This window comes from Paramisgurnus dabryanus, chromosome 24 (genome assembly GCF_030506205.2).
Source record: "Paramisgurnus dabryanus chromosome 24, PD_genome_1.1, whole genome shotgun sequence".
Classification (NCBI taxonomy): Eukaryota; Metazoa; Chordata; class Actinopteri; order Cypriniformes; family Cobitidae; genus Paramisgurnus; species Paramisgurnus dabryanus.
Genome location: NC_133360.1, coordinates 4,359,602 through 4,375,948, shown reverse-complemented (window position 1 = coordinate 4,375,948; position 16,347 = coordinate 4,359,602). Strand labels below are relative to the sequence as shown.

General features: G+C 37.8%; 1 protein-coding gene across 2 annotated transcripts in view; it reads right to left on the bottom strand.

The window, feature by feature from the left end:
* Positions 1–16,347, bottom strand: part of LOC135721220 (uncharacterized) — a 91,264-nt gene that overhangs the window by 12,241 nt on the left and 62,676 nt on the right. For both annotated transcript variants that reach the window (XM_073813596.1, XM_073813595.1), the window contains one exon: positions 10,657–10,965. In XM_073813596.1, the coding sequence (XP_073669697.1) occupies positions 10,657–10,965 (309 nt within the window). The remainder of the gene's footprint in view (positions 1–10,656; positions 10,966–16,347) is intronic.

The window sequence follows — 16,347 nt, the reverse complement described above, 5'->3', positions numbered from 1 at the left end:
CAATAGAGGCTGTTTACACTTGGCATTAACATGCGTTTTCGTCGAATGGATCACAAGTGGACGACGTTAATGCCAGGTGTAAACGGTGTTCAAAACGTTTTGAGCTCGTCCACTTTCGACCACTTTCAACCACATCCAGAGGTGGTCGAAACCACTTTCGATCGGATCGTTTTGGAGTTGCGGAACGCACATGTGGTTGAATGCGTTCGAACAGCCACACGCGACCGCCTACTCTCCGCCCATTTATCTAATCTGAGGTATTAAACACAAGTTTTACGTCTTTTTGACTTCTGGCATGAACATACGGTGAACAGCGCTATTATTAGATTTTCATTGATAAAAATAAGCGGCTGATCTCCGTAGTTTCGTTTTGAAAGCGTGTGAAAGTTGCGCGATCCTATTTCATCAATTGCTCTGAAAATTCAGAGAAAGCTCTTACATACACATGTACAAAACTCTGTGCAGCATGTTTACTTGCTAAACAAGCAGTGGACTCCGACATAAAATTAGTTTGCGTCCATATAAACTCATAATTACTCCCGCTCGGGTTTGAATGACAGCAGAGAGACTCGCCCACCGTCTCACAGACCACCCCCTCATAGAATTCAGCACAGAAGCGGTCGAAAGTGGACAAAAGAGACGGATTTAAATACCAGGTGTAAACGTAATGTGTCTCTATCCTCCACTTGTGATCCGATCGACGAAAACACATCTTAATACCAAGTGTAAACAGCCCCATAGAGAAAATACGAGGATGCGTGTTCATATCTACCGTTAAGAAACTTTTAAACGATTAAAAACATTTTCATATCATCTTCTGGGTTTGTTTTAAATTAATGACATCTTAAAACCAACTGTGAATATGTGTTTATTACACAATAAATGTAATTCTGTCCGCTCTGACAAAATAAGGGTTAATTTTAGATTTAGGGAATTCTTTAATCAAGTCTCTGATTAAAACACATGAATGCGCGAACCACCGTTGCCAGAGAACGTACGCTGATACGCTCTTATGGCGTTAAGAACCTTTTAAACGTTTTAAGACATTTCAGCCCCTCTACTGGTTTGAATTCATTAATGTCATCTAATATCCAAGTGTGTACATGTGTATTTACGATAAATGTAACACGGTACGCATTGTCAAAATAAAAGGTTTCTTGAACATGGTATTCCAGTGTATGTTTCTAGTCTTGCGAGTGCTCGTCATGTCACATTTATTGATGTGAAAAAAAAAAGTTTGTTGTTTTGTGCGGTCGGGTTCTGGACGGACAGTTTTTATGAGTCTCTCCTCACCATACGTTATCACCCAGCGGCCCTAGTGTGTCTGAACAGCGGTGGTGTTCAGTGGACCGTACTGTTTCTAAAACTCTGTGTTGGTAAAATAAGTGTAATTCAGCCCCATTGACAATAACTAAAAGGTTTATTTTAGATTTTAGTTAGAGCACCAGAGCCTATTTTAGGGGAGACACTGCAAGATCTAAAAGTTTGTAACAGTACAAAATTATTTAATGAAATATTCAGTACGGTTATATTTAAGCAATGAATTGTACCAAAACCACCGTAGGTCGACAATTCTTTAGACTAAAGCCTATTTATTTTAAACTAAATAAAAGCTGATTCGCTTCACGAGATCTGTGAAGCTTTTCAAGCAGAGGGTTCTATTCAAGCCATTAAAGATAGGGGCTCCGGCGTTTACAATAGAACATACGCGTGCACATATCGGCCTTTAAGAAACTTTTAAACGATTAAAGACATTTTCATCTCATATTCTGGGTCTGTTTTAATCTAATGACACCTTAAAACCAACTGTGAATATGTGTTTATTACACAATAAATGTAATTCTGAGCGCTCTGGTTATATAAAAGTTATTTTAGGCATATCATTATCTCATACTCATAAGATAATGATTAAAACATGTTATTGCATAGAGCAATAAACACATGCACTCACATATCTATGGTTTTAAAAACAAACTTTTTAATGTTTAAGACATTTTGACCCCATTTTCTGGTTTTGTGTCCGCTGTGGATCCCAACCTCTAAGTGTTTATTATACAACAAATGCAATTCTGTCCGCATTTCTAGTTTTAGAACGCCTCTGATTTAAACATGTGGGTTTTTAAAATGAAACGGCCATGTGACTTTTATGACAAAAGCTATTCGATCTTAATTTTTTTTGTTTTAACATCCAAACGTTCTTGTACACAATCCATAATTAAACTAGCCTGGTTAGCCAGACCTACATCAAGATGTAAGGTCTGGCAACTCTTCACACAAACGGCTCAATGCAAGGGGCGGGATATAAGGTTGTCCCTCAAAATGCCTCTGCACGCAATAGGATAGCGCTATGACGGATCAGAGCAACGAAGAAGGTGACGTAGTTACCGTAACCAGTCGGCAAAACTCCAAACACATTTTTCTTGCTTAAAAAGGACTTCAGTAGGGTTTATTTGCTATTCTCTCAAAGAAAAACATAAGTCTAAGTCCTCCAGAGTCGCGGCCAAAGCCGCTTCAAAAGATAGCTGTTCGCCAGCAGCAGCAGCCATTCTCTGTTTTCAAGTAGGAACCGTTGCAGCTCTGTCGTCATCATGTTAAGCCCGCCCCACAGACGCTACACACGATGTGATTGGCCTGACCAAATTTTGGTTTTTGGACCGGTTAAGTGTATTGTGAGTGCCTAGACTAAACCCTGGCAGCAAATATATTTTGCGGCCGCTAGGGTGCGTCTAGATTTCTAGGCTATAATTAAACATCTAGGTGTGTATGAGTAAGTTTATATCTAATGTCACATGAGCAGCAACGAGTCGCACATGTGTCTGTGTGTGTGTGTGCATCCAGTCTGTTTATGTGTGTGCGTGTTTATGAGCCCGCGTGTCTATGCAAGGTGTGTGTGTGTGTGTGTGTGTGTGTGTGTGTGTGTGTGTGTGTTTGCTTGCATGGGGGTCTATCATGTCTCTGTTTGTTACTAAAGCTTTGATATTAAGTCTGTGCCCTCATTGACAAAAAGTAAAGGGTTTTTAGATTTAGTCTTCATTACACAGATACTGATTAAATCATGTTATCCATTATTTGCGATTAAAAATTTAAAGAAACTTAAAAGGTTTAAGACATTTTATCTCACATTTTGGTGTTGTTTTTTAATTAATGTAGCCTTAAACCCATCTGTTAACCATTTGGGGAACAATAAAATGTATGCATATATTATTTATCAAAGTTGACGATGTTATAAGCCAGGTTGTCACTAACGTGACAACAAACATTTCTTTAAAGACAAAACATTTAACAATATTGCCATGGCTTACAGAGACACACTAGACTTTTTTTGTGTGTGTGTGTGTGTGTGTGTGTGTGTGTGTGTGTGTGTGTGTGCGTGTGTGTGTGTGGTTTTGTTAAACATGATTGTGTGCTTCCATTAAACTATCTATATCAACAACACCAGATAGGATGTACCTCTACATAACAGTAAAATCATGTACACATATTAAATAGGTAAACCTTAACACTTATTTAAAAAATAAAAATATACTATTCGAACATCCTAACCTGATATTAGGTTAGATTAGGTTTTAAGGTCAATCAGCGTCTTTAGCTTTACGACTTACAGCACAAAACCCCCCAATGACAGGAGCAATGACAGGATTTTTATGAAGTTGAGCAGACCATTGGTTTGCCTGAGGGGTTAGGTTCAACTTAGGTTAACATCTATCAGTGCATAATAAGCAAACATTAAATTATATTTTACCTATGGTTTGTTACTGATGTTCCTAGTTTCGCGTATTTTTCTAAAACAAACTTTTCTTTTCAAACTTAGGCAGCATTCATATATTAGCCTTTTTCATACATTGTAAATAGATTTCTTCACTAGTGTCAACTTATGTGTGAGCTTATGTAAATTCATCAGATGGTCTTACGTGTGTACTTTCTTAGACAAACATTTTGCTTTTCAAACTTAGGCAGTCTTCATACGTTTGTCTTTCGATAAGTTGTTCATAGTTTTTATTTGTTAGTGTCAACTTATGTCTGAGATTTTGTAAATTCATGTTTCTTACTTGTGTATTTTCTTAAACAAACATTTGCTTTTCAAACTTAGCTAGGCTTCACACTTTTGTCTATTCATACACTCGTTCAAAAAATTTTCTTCGCAAGTGTCAACTAATGACTGAGATTTTGTAAATTCATCAGATGTTTCTTACATGTGTATTTTCTTAAACAAACATTTGCTTTTCAAACTTAGCTAGGCTTCACACTTTTGTCTATTCATACACTCGTTCAAAAAATTTTCTTCGCTAGTGTCAACTAATGACTGAGATTTTGTAAACTCATCAGATGTTCTTAGTTGTATCTCCACAGACAATATTATACTTATATCATTCGTCTTGTTTTCTTTTGTAAGTGACAACATATATCTGTGATTGTTTTTATGAACACAGTTGGATTCATTTCTGTAGTTTATGTATGCAAAGTGTTTTAGATTTACTTGATAAATCTTTTACATCAAAACAAACTAGGATAGCAATATGTTTGAATCTGTAACAGGTAATACCACCAATAGCTCGTTGTACATAAAGTCTGCAAAATAATAAAGATTGATTAGGTTTTTATTTAGTAAACCTTTTAACAAAGCGGAGAGGCTGTTGTATGTAACAACAAAGATGCGATGAAACAACGCAAAACAAGAGAGGCTAAGTTTGTTAAACCACATATAAATTAAGATGCATACATCTACAAATGGGCAAAATAAGACAAATAATGCGTGTTTGAGTCGAATTTTTATGAAGAATATGTGACTGTTTATGTCACTGACAAAAGAAAATTTCGCCAACCAAACAATTAGGCTACCAAAAAGCCTGCATGTGTATGACATCAAAGTACTGCAAGAGCACTGAGAATCCCTGTTTTGTTACTTTAATATCATTCAGTATGCGCAGCAGTCGATCACAATCAAGAGCCATTAGGCTTGTTCAACTTTATATGGCGCCACAATAACTGGCAAGTGGATGACATCAAAGTAGGGATGTAAACGGTTAATCGATTATCGATTAATTGTCAACAAGAATTTACTTGATTAAATTAATTGTTGGGTAATTGAACAAGATTCCCGACACAAACTTGAGGCAGCAAAAAAGAAACCAAACATGAGGCGGTCAAAACGGAGTGTAGTGTGGGAGCGTTTCAATTAATAAATGATGACAAAGACGCCTAATGTAAACTCTGCGGTACTACGATGAAGTACAACAGCTCTACAAGTTCACTAAGATACCACCTTCATAACATGCATGCAGCCGTACGTGTTAGCTGCTGTGGTGGGAAGGCGAGTATGTGATCACAGGAAAGCAGAAGACATTACGGGCTGTGTCAGAAATAATTTTTAAGTTTTGTTTGCTGCTTTAAAACTAATTTTGTTTCATATCATTTGTCTCTTATTTAAATCGATGTTTTGTTGATAGGTATTGTGAATATAAATTAATTAAGAACTTTAAAAGCTTCAACGTGCATCTCATTGATACGTAAAAAATAGGCTACACCACCATGCTACCGAATGCCAAAACATGCAGTGAGTATCACTTACTACCAAAAACCAGCCTTGCAGTGCGCAGAAATAAAATTTACACACGCAATCAGAGCAAATTTAACAGCACATTTGATTGCGATGTCCTTATGGCTTTTAAAAATCAACGTCAAATTATTTTTAATAGACTATTTTAGCCGGTCAGGCTTTTTGACGGAGGACACGTGTGAGGGAACACACAAGCACAGAGAACAGCGACAGGTAAAGATCATCTATAAGATCATCAATATGAACTCTGACCAATGAACTATTACAAACAGAACCGCATGAAATGGCTGAACTCGCAATATTAAAACAAGAAGCATTTATGTAGGCTAAAGCTATAGCTACATCACCTCTTATGTTTTAGTTTAGTTAGACTAAGTTTATTATGCAGGGCTTTTTACATCCAAATCCCACTTAAAAAATATAAACGAATAAATTACGTAAAATGTCCTTAAATATGTGCATAGTATATATATCATTTTTAATATATATATATATATATATATATATATATATATATATATATATATATATATATATATATATATATATATATATATATATAGTATATTGTGTTTTGTTGTTTTTTATACCACGTGAGGTGGATCCGCGCAAATAGAAACAGTCAAAACCAGAGAGGTTAAAGGGCTGATACAAATAAAAACATTTGACGATTTTTTAAAACAATCTATTTTATTGATTACTGGAGCAATGTGGCAGGAAATATTGCGAAGCTCAGATATTGTCATTTAATGAACAAGATGTGCTGACGCATTTGTCATGAAGCGCCGTCGTGTGTCTGTTCATTCACAGCACTTTGGTTTCTGACTGGAGCGCGTGACAGAAGAGAAGCGCATACGAGCATTGGTAGCTGTCACTGGTGCTGTTAATAACCTAATTTTTTTGAGCTGCCAAACTCACTCTGTTGAGACATTATAATAAACGCATCTTTGAATAAGCGGTGCAGTGTCTGTTTCTGATGATTTAGCCACACATTTAATAAAAAAATATATTAAAAATAATAGTTTTACTGTAAAAGACACTACTGATACAGTGAGAAATTTACATTCTCAGGAAAATAGCCACTTATCAGTTAATCTTTAATCAATCGATAAGGTCAATCAATTAACGATTAATGAATTAATCGATAATTTCAATCCCTACATCAAAGTACCGCAAGAGTGATTCAAATCGCTCCCGCGGTACCTTGACGTCATCCGCCTGTTGGTTTTTCAGGTGCAGCATGAAGTCGAACACACCTCTTCAGAAACTTAAACAGCAATTGCTCTCGCGTTTCACTGATGTCACGCGCCGATTGATCTGTGCTAAGGTGAATGCCGTCAAATCCTACATCAGGCAATTCACGAGGCTAGATAGGACAATATGTATGTACGCTTCAATTCAGTTCATCTTTATAATTTCCTGAAGGCAACTTTGTTGCAGTGTAAAGGCATATCACATATAAAACACCACATGGACACAATTTACAAAAAAACTACGTTATATTAAAAGCTTTACAGCTGAGGTGTCAAATGAATATTTAAACTGATTTGTTTTTCAAAAAAATTATAAAACATAAGACTTATATGAATAAAAAAATGTATAGACTCATGCAGGCATGTACTGGCCATGGGTTCTACTGGGAGATTCCTTGTGGGCCGCGGTCTGGTTGGGCCGGTGCATTATGTATTTTGTTTTTAAATCATTATTAATCTTAAATATATTCGTAAGTATATTGTTGTATAGTCCAATTCTGGGCTTATGTGTCTCTCTTATGAAGCTGATGTGAGCTGCGAGACTGACAGGTCTAAACCTGTGATGAGCACACGTGACGTGCTTACTGAGCATTGACCAATCAGAATCAAGTTCTACCCTTAAAAAAGCGTCCGTTTTACAACTGCAGCGATGTGGTGATGTCCAACGAAATTTAATATGCTAAGAATAAAATCTCTAAGCGTAAAAGGAGGGGCTGAAAAGTTGAGAGCGAGAAAACGACAAGCACTTGAGGCAGATGCCACCAAATGTGTCAAGATAAATTATTTATTTGCTGGAAGGCCGGCAAAAGACTTAAAAGAAGATGTCAGCAGGGCGTGCCTAACTGCTGAGATAAGACAGACATTTAATGATATACTTAGGCTACTGCATTGTTTTGTTTCAAAAAGTTACGATATTCCAGCTGTAATAGGCCAGCACTCACTGATCTACACTCACCGGTCACTTTATTAGGTACACCTTACTAGTACCGGGTTGGACCCTCTTTTGCCTTCAGGACTGCCTTAATCCTTCATGGCACAGATTCAACAAGGTACTGGAAATGTTTCTCTGAGATTTTGGTCCATATTGACATGATAACATCACGCAGTAGCTGCAGATTTGTCAGCTGCACATCCAGGGCACGAAGCTCTCGTTCCACCACATCCCAAAGAGTGTAGAGTGTACCTGTATATGGCCGGTGAGTGTATATAAATGATATGACAGATTGTGTGTGTGTGTGTGTGCGCGCGTGTGTGTGTGTGTGTGTGTGTGTGTGTTTCAAAAAGTTGTGTGTGTGTGTGTGTGTGTGTACCTGGTAATTATCATGTTGTGGGCCCCAATTGTCCCCACAAAGATAGCAATACCACTGTTTTTGTGACCTTGTGGGGACATTTGGATGTCCCCATGAGGAAACAAGCTTATAAATCAAACAGAATGATGTATCTTGAAAATGTGAAGTATCAGAAAGTTTTCTGTGAAGGTTGGGGTTAGGGAATGGGGTAGGTTAGGGAATAGAATATACAGTTTATACAGTATAAAATGCATTATGTCTATGGAATGTCCCCACAAAACATGGAAACCAGAATTTGTGTGTGTGTGTGTGTCTCTGTGTGTGTGTGTGTGTGTGTGTGTGTGTGTGTGTGTGTGCGCATGTACAGTATGTGTGTGTTTACATGCATAGTGGGCCAGATGAAGTCCAGGGCTGGACTGGGACAAAAAAATCTGCCCTTGACTTCATCCAGACCGGCCCACTATTCATGAGATTAAAGACTGTTGGTTAGATATACCCAAAACAAATTTAATCAGAATTTTTATCATCAGACACATCAGAGCCAGTGGCAAATTATAGAAGTGGCCCAGATCAGGCTGTGTTCAGCGGGTTAAATGAGCGCTGGCTCTCGCTGGTCGCTCCTGGAACTCACATGACAGAATTCTAAAAAGTAGAATGTAAAGTAGGCACTAACTTTGCAAATTTGAATATAATACATATATATTCTCACCTGAAGTAACCATAAAACTACACTTTGTGACCCAGTAAGAGTAATATTGAGAAATGGCTATTACATCTATTGAGTTATTAGGGCATTCAAAACAAGCAGCTGAAAGTGTTATCTTTAATTCTGGCCTTCAATCTGTGTGGATGGAACGTAGTTCACCAACAAAGAGGCTTTAAAAATAACTCAGTTTTTGTTTTCTAGTTTTCTTTATTCAAACTAGGGATGTCAAAATATGCAATTTCCCATATTCGATGATCATTTAAATTAACGATCAATCAATCGAATAATCGTTAACAGTAATAGTGCAATAAGCCATTACAGCAGTGACATATAGCCAATGACATAAAAGTGTGCGTAAAAATGCCAGCTTCCTCACGCGAATTAAAAGTTTTTATTTTGTCTAAATAATATGCTAGTGGGATTGTAAAATGAGTCAATGTAGTTGGTGTTTTGATAAAATTCATCAATTGAATCTCGTAATGAAATATAATGACTAATAGACACAGTAAACTCCGCCTCATAACGGGCACTCCGCACAGTCGGATGAAAGTCCGTGCGTCCATGACAAAATAAGTTTTCATTATCATCAAGTGTTATTTTTCTAGTTGTTCACCTTGCTTTCTGAGTCGTTGATACATCACTTGTTGTAATTATATCCAAGAAGCACACAAAGGGCATTTTTCCCGCCGTCACATCAGCTTTAGACCTGCGGCGTACTTTCAGCAAAGACGCTTATTATGAAGACTTCATAATTAGAAAATCCGTTAAGCGTGTAGCGCCTCAGCCAGTAATCATGATGATCAATGATATATGTTGCGGGAGTTCAGAGTGTAACGACAGTCAGTTACAGTTTACATTTAACAGTTTCTTGCCAGAATTTAAGTTTTACATTTTAATCTGTTTATTAAAAACGGCTTCTGGTCTCCTTCCCTGTGTAAAGCAGCGTTAGCAGCGTTGCTATGCTAATCTTGCAGGCTTCCCTGAAGAGGGTCTTTGCTTTCAGTATCCTAACTGTGTTTAGATTTTCTGCATCAGAACCTCTCAGATCCACTGCGGATGCCATTTCGTTGCGTTAGCAGCCAGCCTCGTCTCGAATGAGGTTATAAAGCCCATGTGAGTGTTTGGCATCAAGCATCGTTGTGATCATGGCTAGTTTAACTTCTTCGCGCTTGTTTAATTTTTTCACCAGCTGTGTATGTGCTTTGCGCAGGCGCCGGACACACGTGCTTGCTTTGTCGACAATCGTTAATTTTTATCGATTTAATTCTTATCGACAATTAATCGAAGATCGATTAATTGTTAACATCCCTAATTCAAACTTGTGCCATAAACTGTTGTAATATTAATAATAATATAATTATATCGCTCTCTGAGTCAAGTGATAAAGCTCTATATCATCACAGCTGTGATTGCCTCCTCTATGGCCTTGTGCTTCTGGCTTAATCACAACTGTGCTGATATAGAGCTAGATCACAAAAACTACAAGAGCTACATTGCTTTAATATAACTCTGAAGAAAGAAGACATAAATATCTTGCATGACAAGGGGTGGGTAAATAATCATTTTTTTTTTTAATTTTGGGGGTAAACTATTATATTAATGACTCTGAATTAAGTAATCACAGTGAAGCACCTTGAGCAACTCTCATGTTCTTGCTACATAAATAAATTTGTGCAAAAAACTGTTGTTTCTGCAGTTATCTTTGGCTTAAACAGAAGAAAAGTCAGAGTTAAACACAGTGTGAAAATCTCCACTGTAAGTTAATAGTCATAAATCACTCTTACATCTACAGTATACTGTCAACAGATGATCATAAAATCATTATTATACTGAAACATTTCAGTTACTCACCTCTGACATGAACTCTGAATTTCTTGTATGAGGTTTCTCTATCTCTGATGATCCTCAGTGTATAAACTCCAGCGTGTTTCTGTCTGATGTTTCTGATGTTGAGATCTCCAGTCTGAGGATTCAGCTTCAGTTTATCTCTGAATAGATCATCATCACCATCAGATGTACTGAAGATATTGTTAGCAGGATTGATTTTAGCTATGGGAGTTTCTTTATCTCCAAATCTCCACTCTATCACATCAACTCTCTGTATGTCATTAACTTCAGTCTTCAGAGGGACAGATTCTCCCTCATATACTACAATTCTCTCTGTAACAGCAGAACATAGAAACACAGAACACAAATAAGATCAATCATTTGCTTTAGACCCATCAAACATATTATTTATTCACTGAAAAACTCTGCATAAACCCTAAATTCAAAACCAGAATATTAGCAATAACCCGGTTGCTCATGACCATGTAAACACAGACAAAAACATGAATATGCTCATATTCCTGTTTTTAAAAACTTGAATATGATCCCTGGGTTACCTCTTTTCTAACCCGAAATTTTTGTCATGTAAGCGCATATCGGCATATCCCCACCTCCTAGCTGCTACAAGCACACTCTAAAACCTCATTCACACAGACCTCTGGTCCCAGAAAATACCCATAAAATTGCCAGACAAGCGTCTGTGTGAACAAAAACTCGTTCCGTTAATCTTCTGGGATCGTTGCCGGAAAGAGGACCTAGTAAGATACGCGACGAGAAATGTCAGCAAACTGGACTAAAGCAGATATCAGGTAAGTTAGCTCATTACTTACTGCGTTGAAACGGAGATCATTCAGCAGCATAAAAGAATATTGCGTCACGTGCTCATTTGAGCTATAATAAACGAAAATACCCGCGCGTCATCCCAACAAGTCGTTCAGCTCCTCAAAATGCAGGTTTTAAATGCATATAAACAATCACGATGAGAAATGTCTGAAAACTGTATTAAAGCAGAGCTCAGGGAGCTTGTCAAATATCCACTCTGAAGCTGAGATCATTCACCAGCATTAGAACGGTGCGTCACGCGCTCCTTAATAATCTTATCATAAACAAAAGTGCACGCGCGTGGTTCTTGGAGGGAGAAATAATATATAATATGCAAACTTCAGACGCTGCGCAGAAGAGAGGGCAGGACTTTCAATAGGTCACGTGTCTTTCCGGGACGTCACATGCCGGATAAACTTGGCAGTGTGAATGAAAAAAAATCTAACTATTCCGGAAAAATCCAGGATTCATATGCCGTGTATTTTACGGAATTTGTGTGTGAAAAGGGCTTATAAGTGGCGTTGGTGGGTAGAGTACAATGCCCCGCCCCTCCCCCTGCCTGCAGAAGAGTGTCTGATACCAGGCACTGTTGCGCTTTTCAACCACATGGGGGAGCTTTAAAATAAGTTTGTTTTTAGTTAGTTATTTAATGCTATAAAAACGGTTGTGTCATGTCATGATTGACAGCTGTGATATGCGCATTCTGCAAGAGCGAGGGCAGGGCCTTGATTTCACGGCTTTAATTCCTGCTCACTACTACGCAGGACTGGTCCCGAAATTGCTACTGCTCAGATTCAAGACCCAAGATATCAGCGCTGTATCGGGAGACTGGCGGCTTCACTTTTCACCAATGGAGGAGAGCGAACGGGCGTTGTCCATATTTTTTTTACAGTCTATGGGCGAGACGCAGCACAGCACCACACTTTTGGAGCGAGGAGGAAACCAATCACTATCTCCCCCGAATTGCAATCTGCCCCGAACTATTCATTATCCATGTGCTGCTGTTGTTGTTGTCTTTGGATAAAGGATAAAGAATTGGAAAGGACGCATATTGTGTCTTAAGGTTGTCTGTTGTTTCAACCATTTGTTCAAACAAATCCAGCCCAGTCTCCTGAAGATGCGTAAATAGCACGAAGTGTAAAACTCGTGCAATACATACGCCAAATTCCACTTTGGCGTGCATATGATACGCAAGTCCTTCCCATTCACTTAAACGGGGCATCTTTTTTTGTCGTTTTATTTATTGGTTTCTCAATTTTTTTGCTTTTTTTTACCATTTTTGCTTGGGTTTAGGGTTAGAACAACTTTTTGTTATATAAAATGACATCCTACCCCAAACCCCAACTCTAACCCCAACTCCAAGCGACCATGGCTTAAATTTGGACAAAAACATGGAGAAACCTGTATATTAAATAACCTCATTAAGCAAATAAATGCACTTTGTTTTTATGAGAGAACATTTAATTTAAAAACCTTTCTGCAGGCCAGTAGGCCTGTACATTATTATTTAATATACAGAGGAGTCAAATTTTATTTTATACTGTGCATTGTTGCAATGTGCTATATAAATATTTGCATAATTTGTAATTGATTTTTTCTTTGAAACTTTAATATTAAAGGGATAGTTCGGCCAAAATGATATTAAACTCACCATTTACTCATCCCCAAGCTGTCCGAGATGCATATGTCCAACATTTTTAGACAAACACATTTTCAGTTATTTTAGAAAATGTTTTAGATCTTTCAGTTGATCAACTGGAAAGTTACACGCTCCACGTCCTTCGAGTCAAAAAAATGTGTATCCATACTTCACAAAATGAATCCAAATGGCTCCGCAATGATAAACAAAGTCCTTCTGAGGGTAATCTGCACAGTGTTGTTGTAGAAATAGCCACATTTAAAACTTTATAAATGAAAATAACTAGCTTCCGGTAACGCTGCCATCTTTGTCACATTCACATTCAAGATGAGCGCATATGCAGTTTATGGAGAATTCTGTGCTGCTGCTCTCTGCCCCCGCCCTCCGAATTTGTTATACGTCACTAAGAAAAGTGTGTACACTACGCTGATACTCTCTCCTGAATACAGAGAAGTCAAAGATGGCGGCGTTATCGGAAGCTAGTTATTTTCATTTTTATAGTTAAATATGGATATTTCTACAACAACACTGCGCAGATTACCCTCAGAAGGCCTTTAACCATAAATGCCATGATACTAATAATTGGCATAATTTCTTTCAGTGTTTCAGCCTTGGTTTCTCTTTTTTCGGTCTTCGGTTTTAGCCAAGAATTTTCATTTAGGTACATCCCTACTTTATATTGAATATTTTATTTGCTGTTTATACTGTATGCCCAAAAATTATGGGAAACATAAGCCTATATTATTAAAATAACACTAGTTTCACTTCTTCATGTCAGCCCCTGATCGGTCTGTGCAGTGCTGCATGAAGTCGAACACATCTCATGTTTCCTTACTAGATGCAAAGATTTAATTTAAGTGATTATGGATGGTTTGTCGGTCCATACTGAACACAATTAATTACAAAACACACTGGCCCTCATTTATCAAAAGTGCGTACACCAAAATTCCAGCCTACACCTGGCGTACACCCAAAACCACGGTGACTTTGAGATTTATCAACATGGACGTTGGCGTACGGTACGCTTAAATCCCACACCTGCTCAGGAGGTGGTGTACGCACATTTTGAGTTAGTGCAGAAATGCGCAAACACTTCCACCACAAAACGCACTGACAAACTAAAATATATGATATATTATGACCCACTGTAAAAAAACATAATAATTACAAACTTCAGTGTTTATTTTTATGCAACATGGACTTCAATGTTTAATTTGAGAGACTTTACCAAAGCATTTGATTTGTATGCATATGTATTCCTTCAGTTGAGAGCCTGGGCGCTTTACCTGATGTTTCAGAGCGAGCATGTGAACGGAGCTTAGTGGGAGCGGAGCGTTGAGCGGTGCGGTAATATTACCATCAAAGCGCCTTTCTAAAAAGTCTGCTCGCTCAGCACCGCTCGTTGAACCCAGAACGCCCTTTGATAATTTGCTAGTTCGAGAATCTGTAAAAACGTCTAGCAATAAGTTGTGGAATTCAAGCCTTATACATAAATGTCAAGTAAAAATCAAAGTTAAGATTGGACAGGAAGAAAACATTAAAAGGAAGTGCGGAGAGACTGTAAAAGTTAGCAAATATTCATCCTGGAATCTGAAGCGGCACATTGCAAGAAAGCACAAGGATGTGCTACGAAAACATGGTAATAATGCATCAAAAGGTAAGCAAGTTACATACCATTCGATGATAAATAAATAGCTAAACATGAATAGGTAAAGTAAAATGTTTGTGTTGAATGGAGCCATAAATCCGATCATGATGACATGCGGACAAAATCATGGCCACGAATTATCTTTTATGCTACATTATGGACACTTCTTTTTCTTATTTAGAATAATTTATAAAATAATTTTGTTTCTTTCCACTTCCCCGGTTTGTCTTCTTTGCCGTCTTCCATGTGTCAATGGCGTAAAATGAGGGCGTGGGGGAGGTGGAGACTTGAATTTATATGGGTGTGTTATTCTAATGACGATCGTTTTCAGCCGCGGCATTTATGAAGGGCAGATATTGCGTACACCTGAATATCAACGGTACGCACAGTTTCATAAATCTGGCGGTGAGAGGAGTGTAAGCATAATCTTACGGCAACATATACGCCCGTTTCTACGCAAGAATGATAAATGAGGGCCAATAAATCATAATTCTCTGTGCGTACTCAAGTACTGCAGATAAGGAGCACACACACACACACACACACACACACACACACACACACACACACACACACACACACACACACACACACACACACACACACACAGAGACTTGTTACGGGCTGCACAATAAATTACATGCCATTGTCATGCACAGAACAGGCTTTACTGGCGAGATGCGCATGATAATCGCATGTGTAGGGCTGGGTATTGTTTAAAATCTTTCGATCCGGTGCCAAATTCAATACCTTGGTTTCGAAACCGATTCCTAATTATACTTCTTCGGTATTTTGCCATTTGTTTTAAAATCCATTCAAACATCAACAAAAATGAGGATTATGAAAATAAGGAAACAAAAATAAAGAAATTAAGAATAGAATTAAAACTGCTTTATTTTATGAAATGTAAAATGTGTTTTAGCTTGGACTAACAGTATTTAAATAAGTGGGTTCATTATAGCTGCAACTTTGACAAAAAGTTAAAATATTTAAATGAGTTTTACTGGGAAGATTTGTATGCATGTTTGTTTTTGTAAACAAAGAACTGTAATACTCAACTTAATAATTTTCAAAATATTACATTTGGGATTTTTAAAATGAGTAGAAAATGCGTTCAATGTAATTTCATTCAAGTGAAATTAGCAAACCAGTTAAATGGAATTCTAGTTTGTTTTAAATAACGAGCCAGGCTTGTAAGCATTGTTGGGCTACGCGTGTGTGTCAAGTTTAAACCATAAACTGTAAACGCTTCGTCCATTTTGGGAGACGAGGGCATTAAGTCTTGTGATGTGGAGAGACAGGCGCGAGTATTTCATAAGCATTGAGAGCTGCACGCGTGGGTCAAATTTAAACACCTTGTCTGAGAGTGTTGTGGGAGACGCGCATGCGAAATCTTGCAATGCTGCAAAACTAGGCGCGAGTTTTTGGGCTTTAAGCATTGAAAGACACAGGCTGCATGCGTGCTTTAAATTGAAACCCCTTGTCAGTTTTGGAGAAGCGCCGTTTTGGTTGAAGTGACTTTCACAGAGACAGCACGGCCATACTTGCGCTCACTCAATTGGTTAGACCGTCACAAAGCCTTTCTGTATATTTCTCATATTGCATT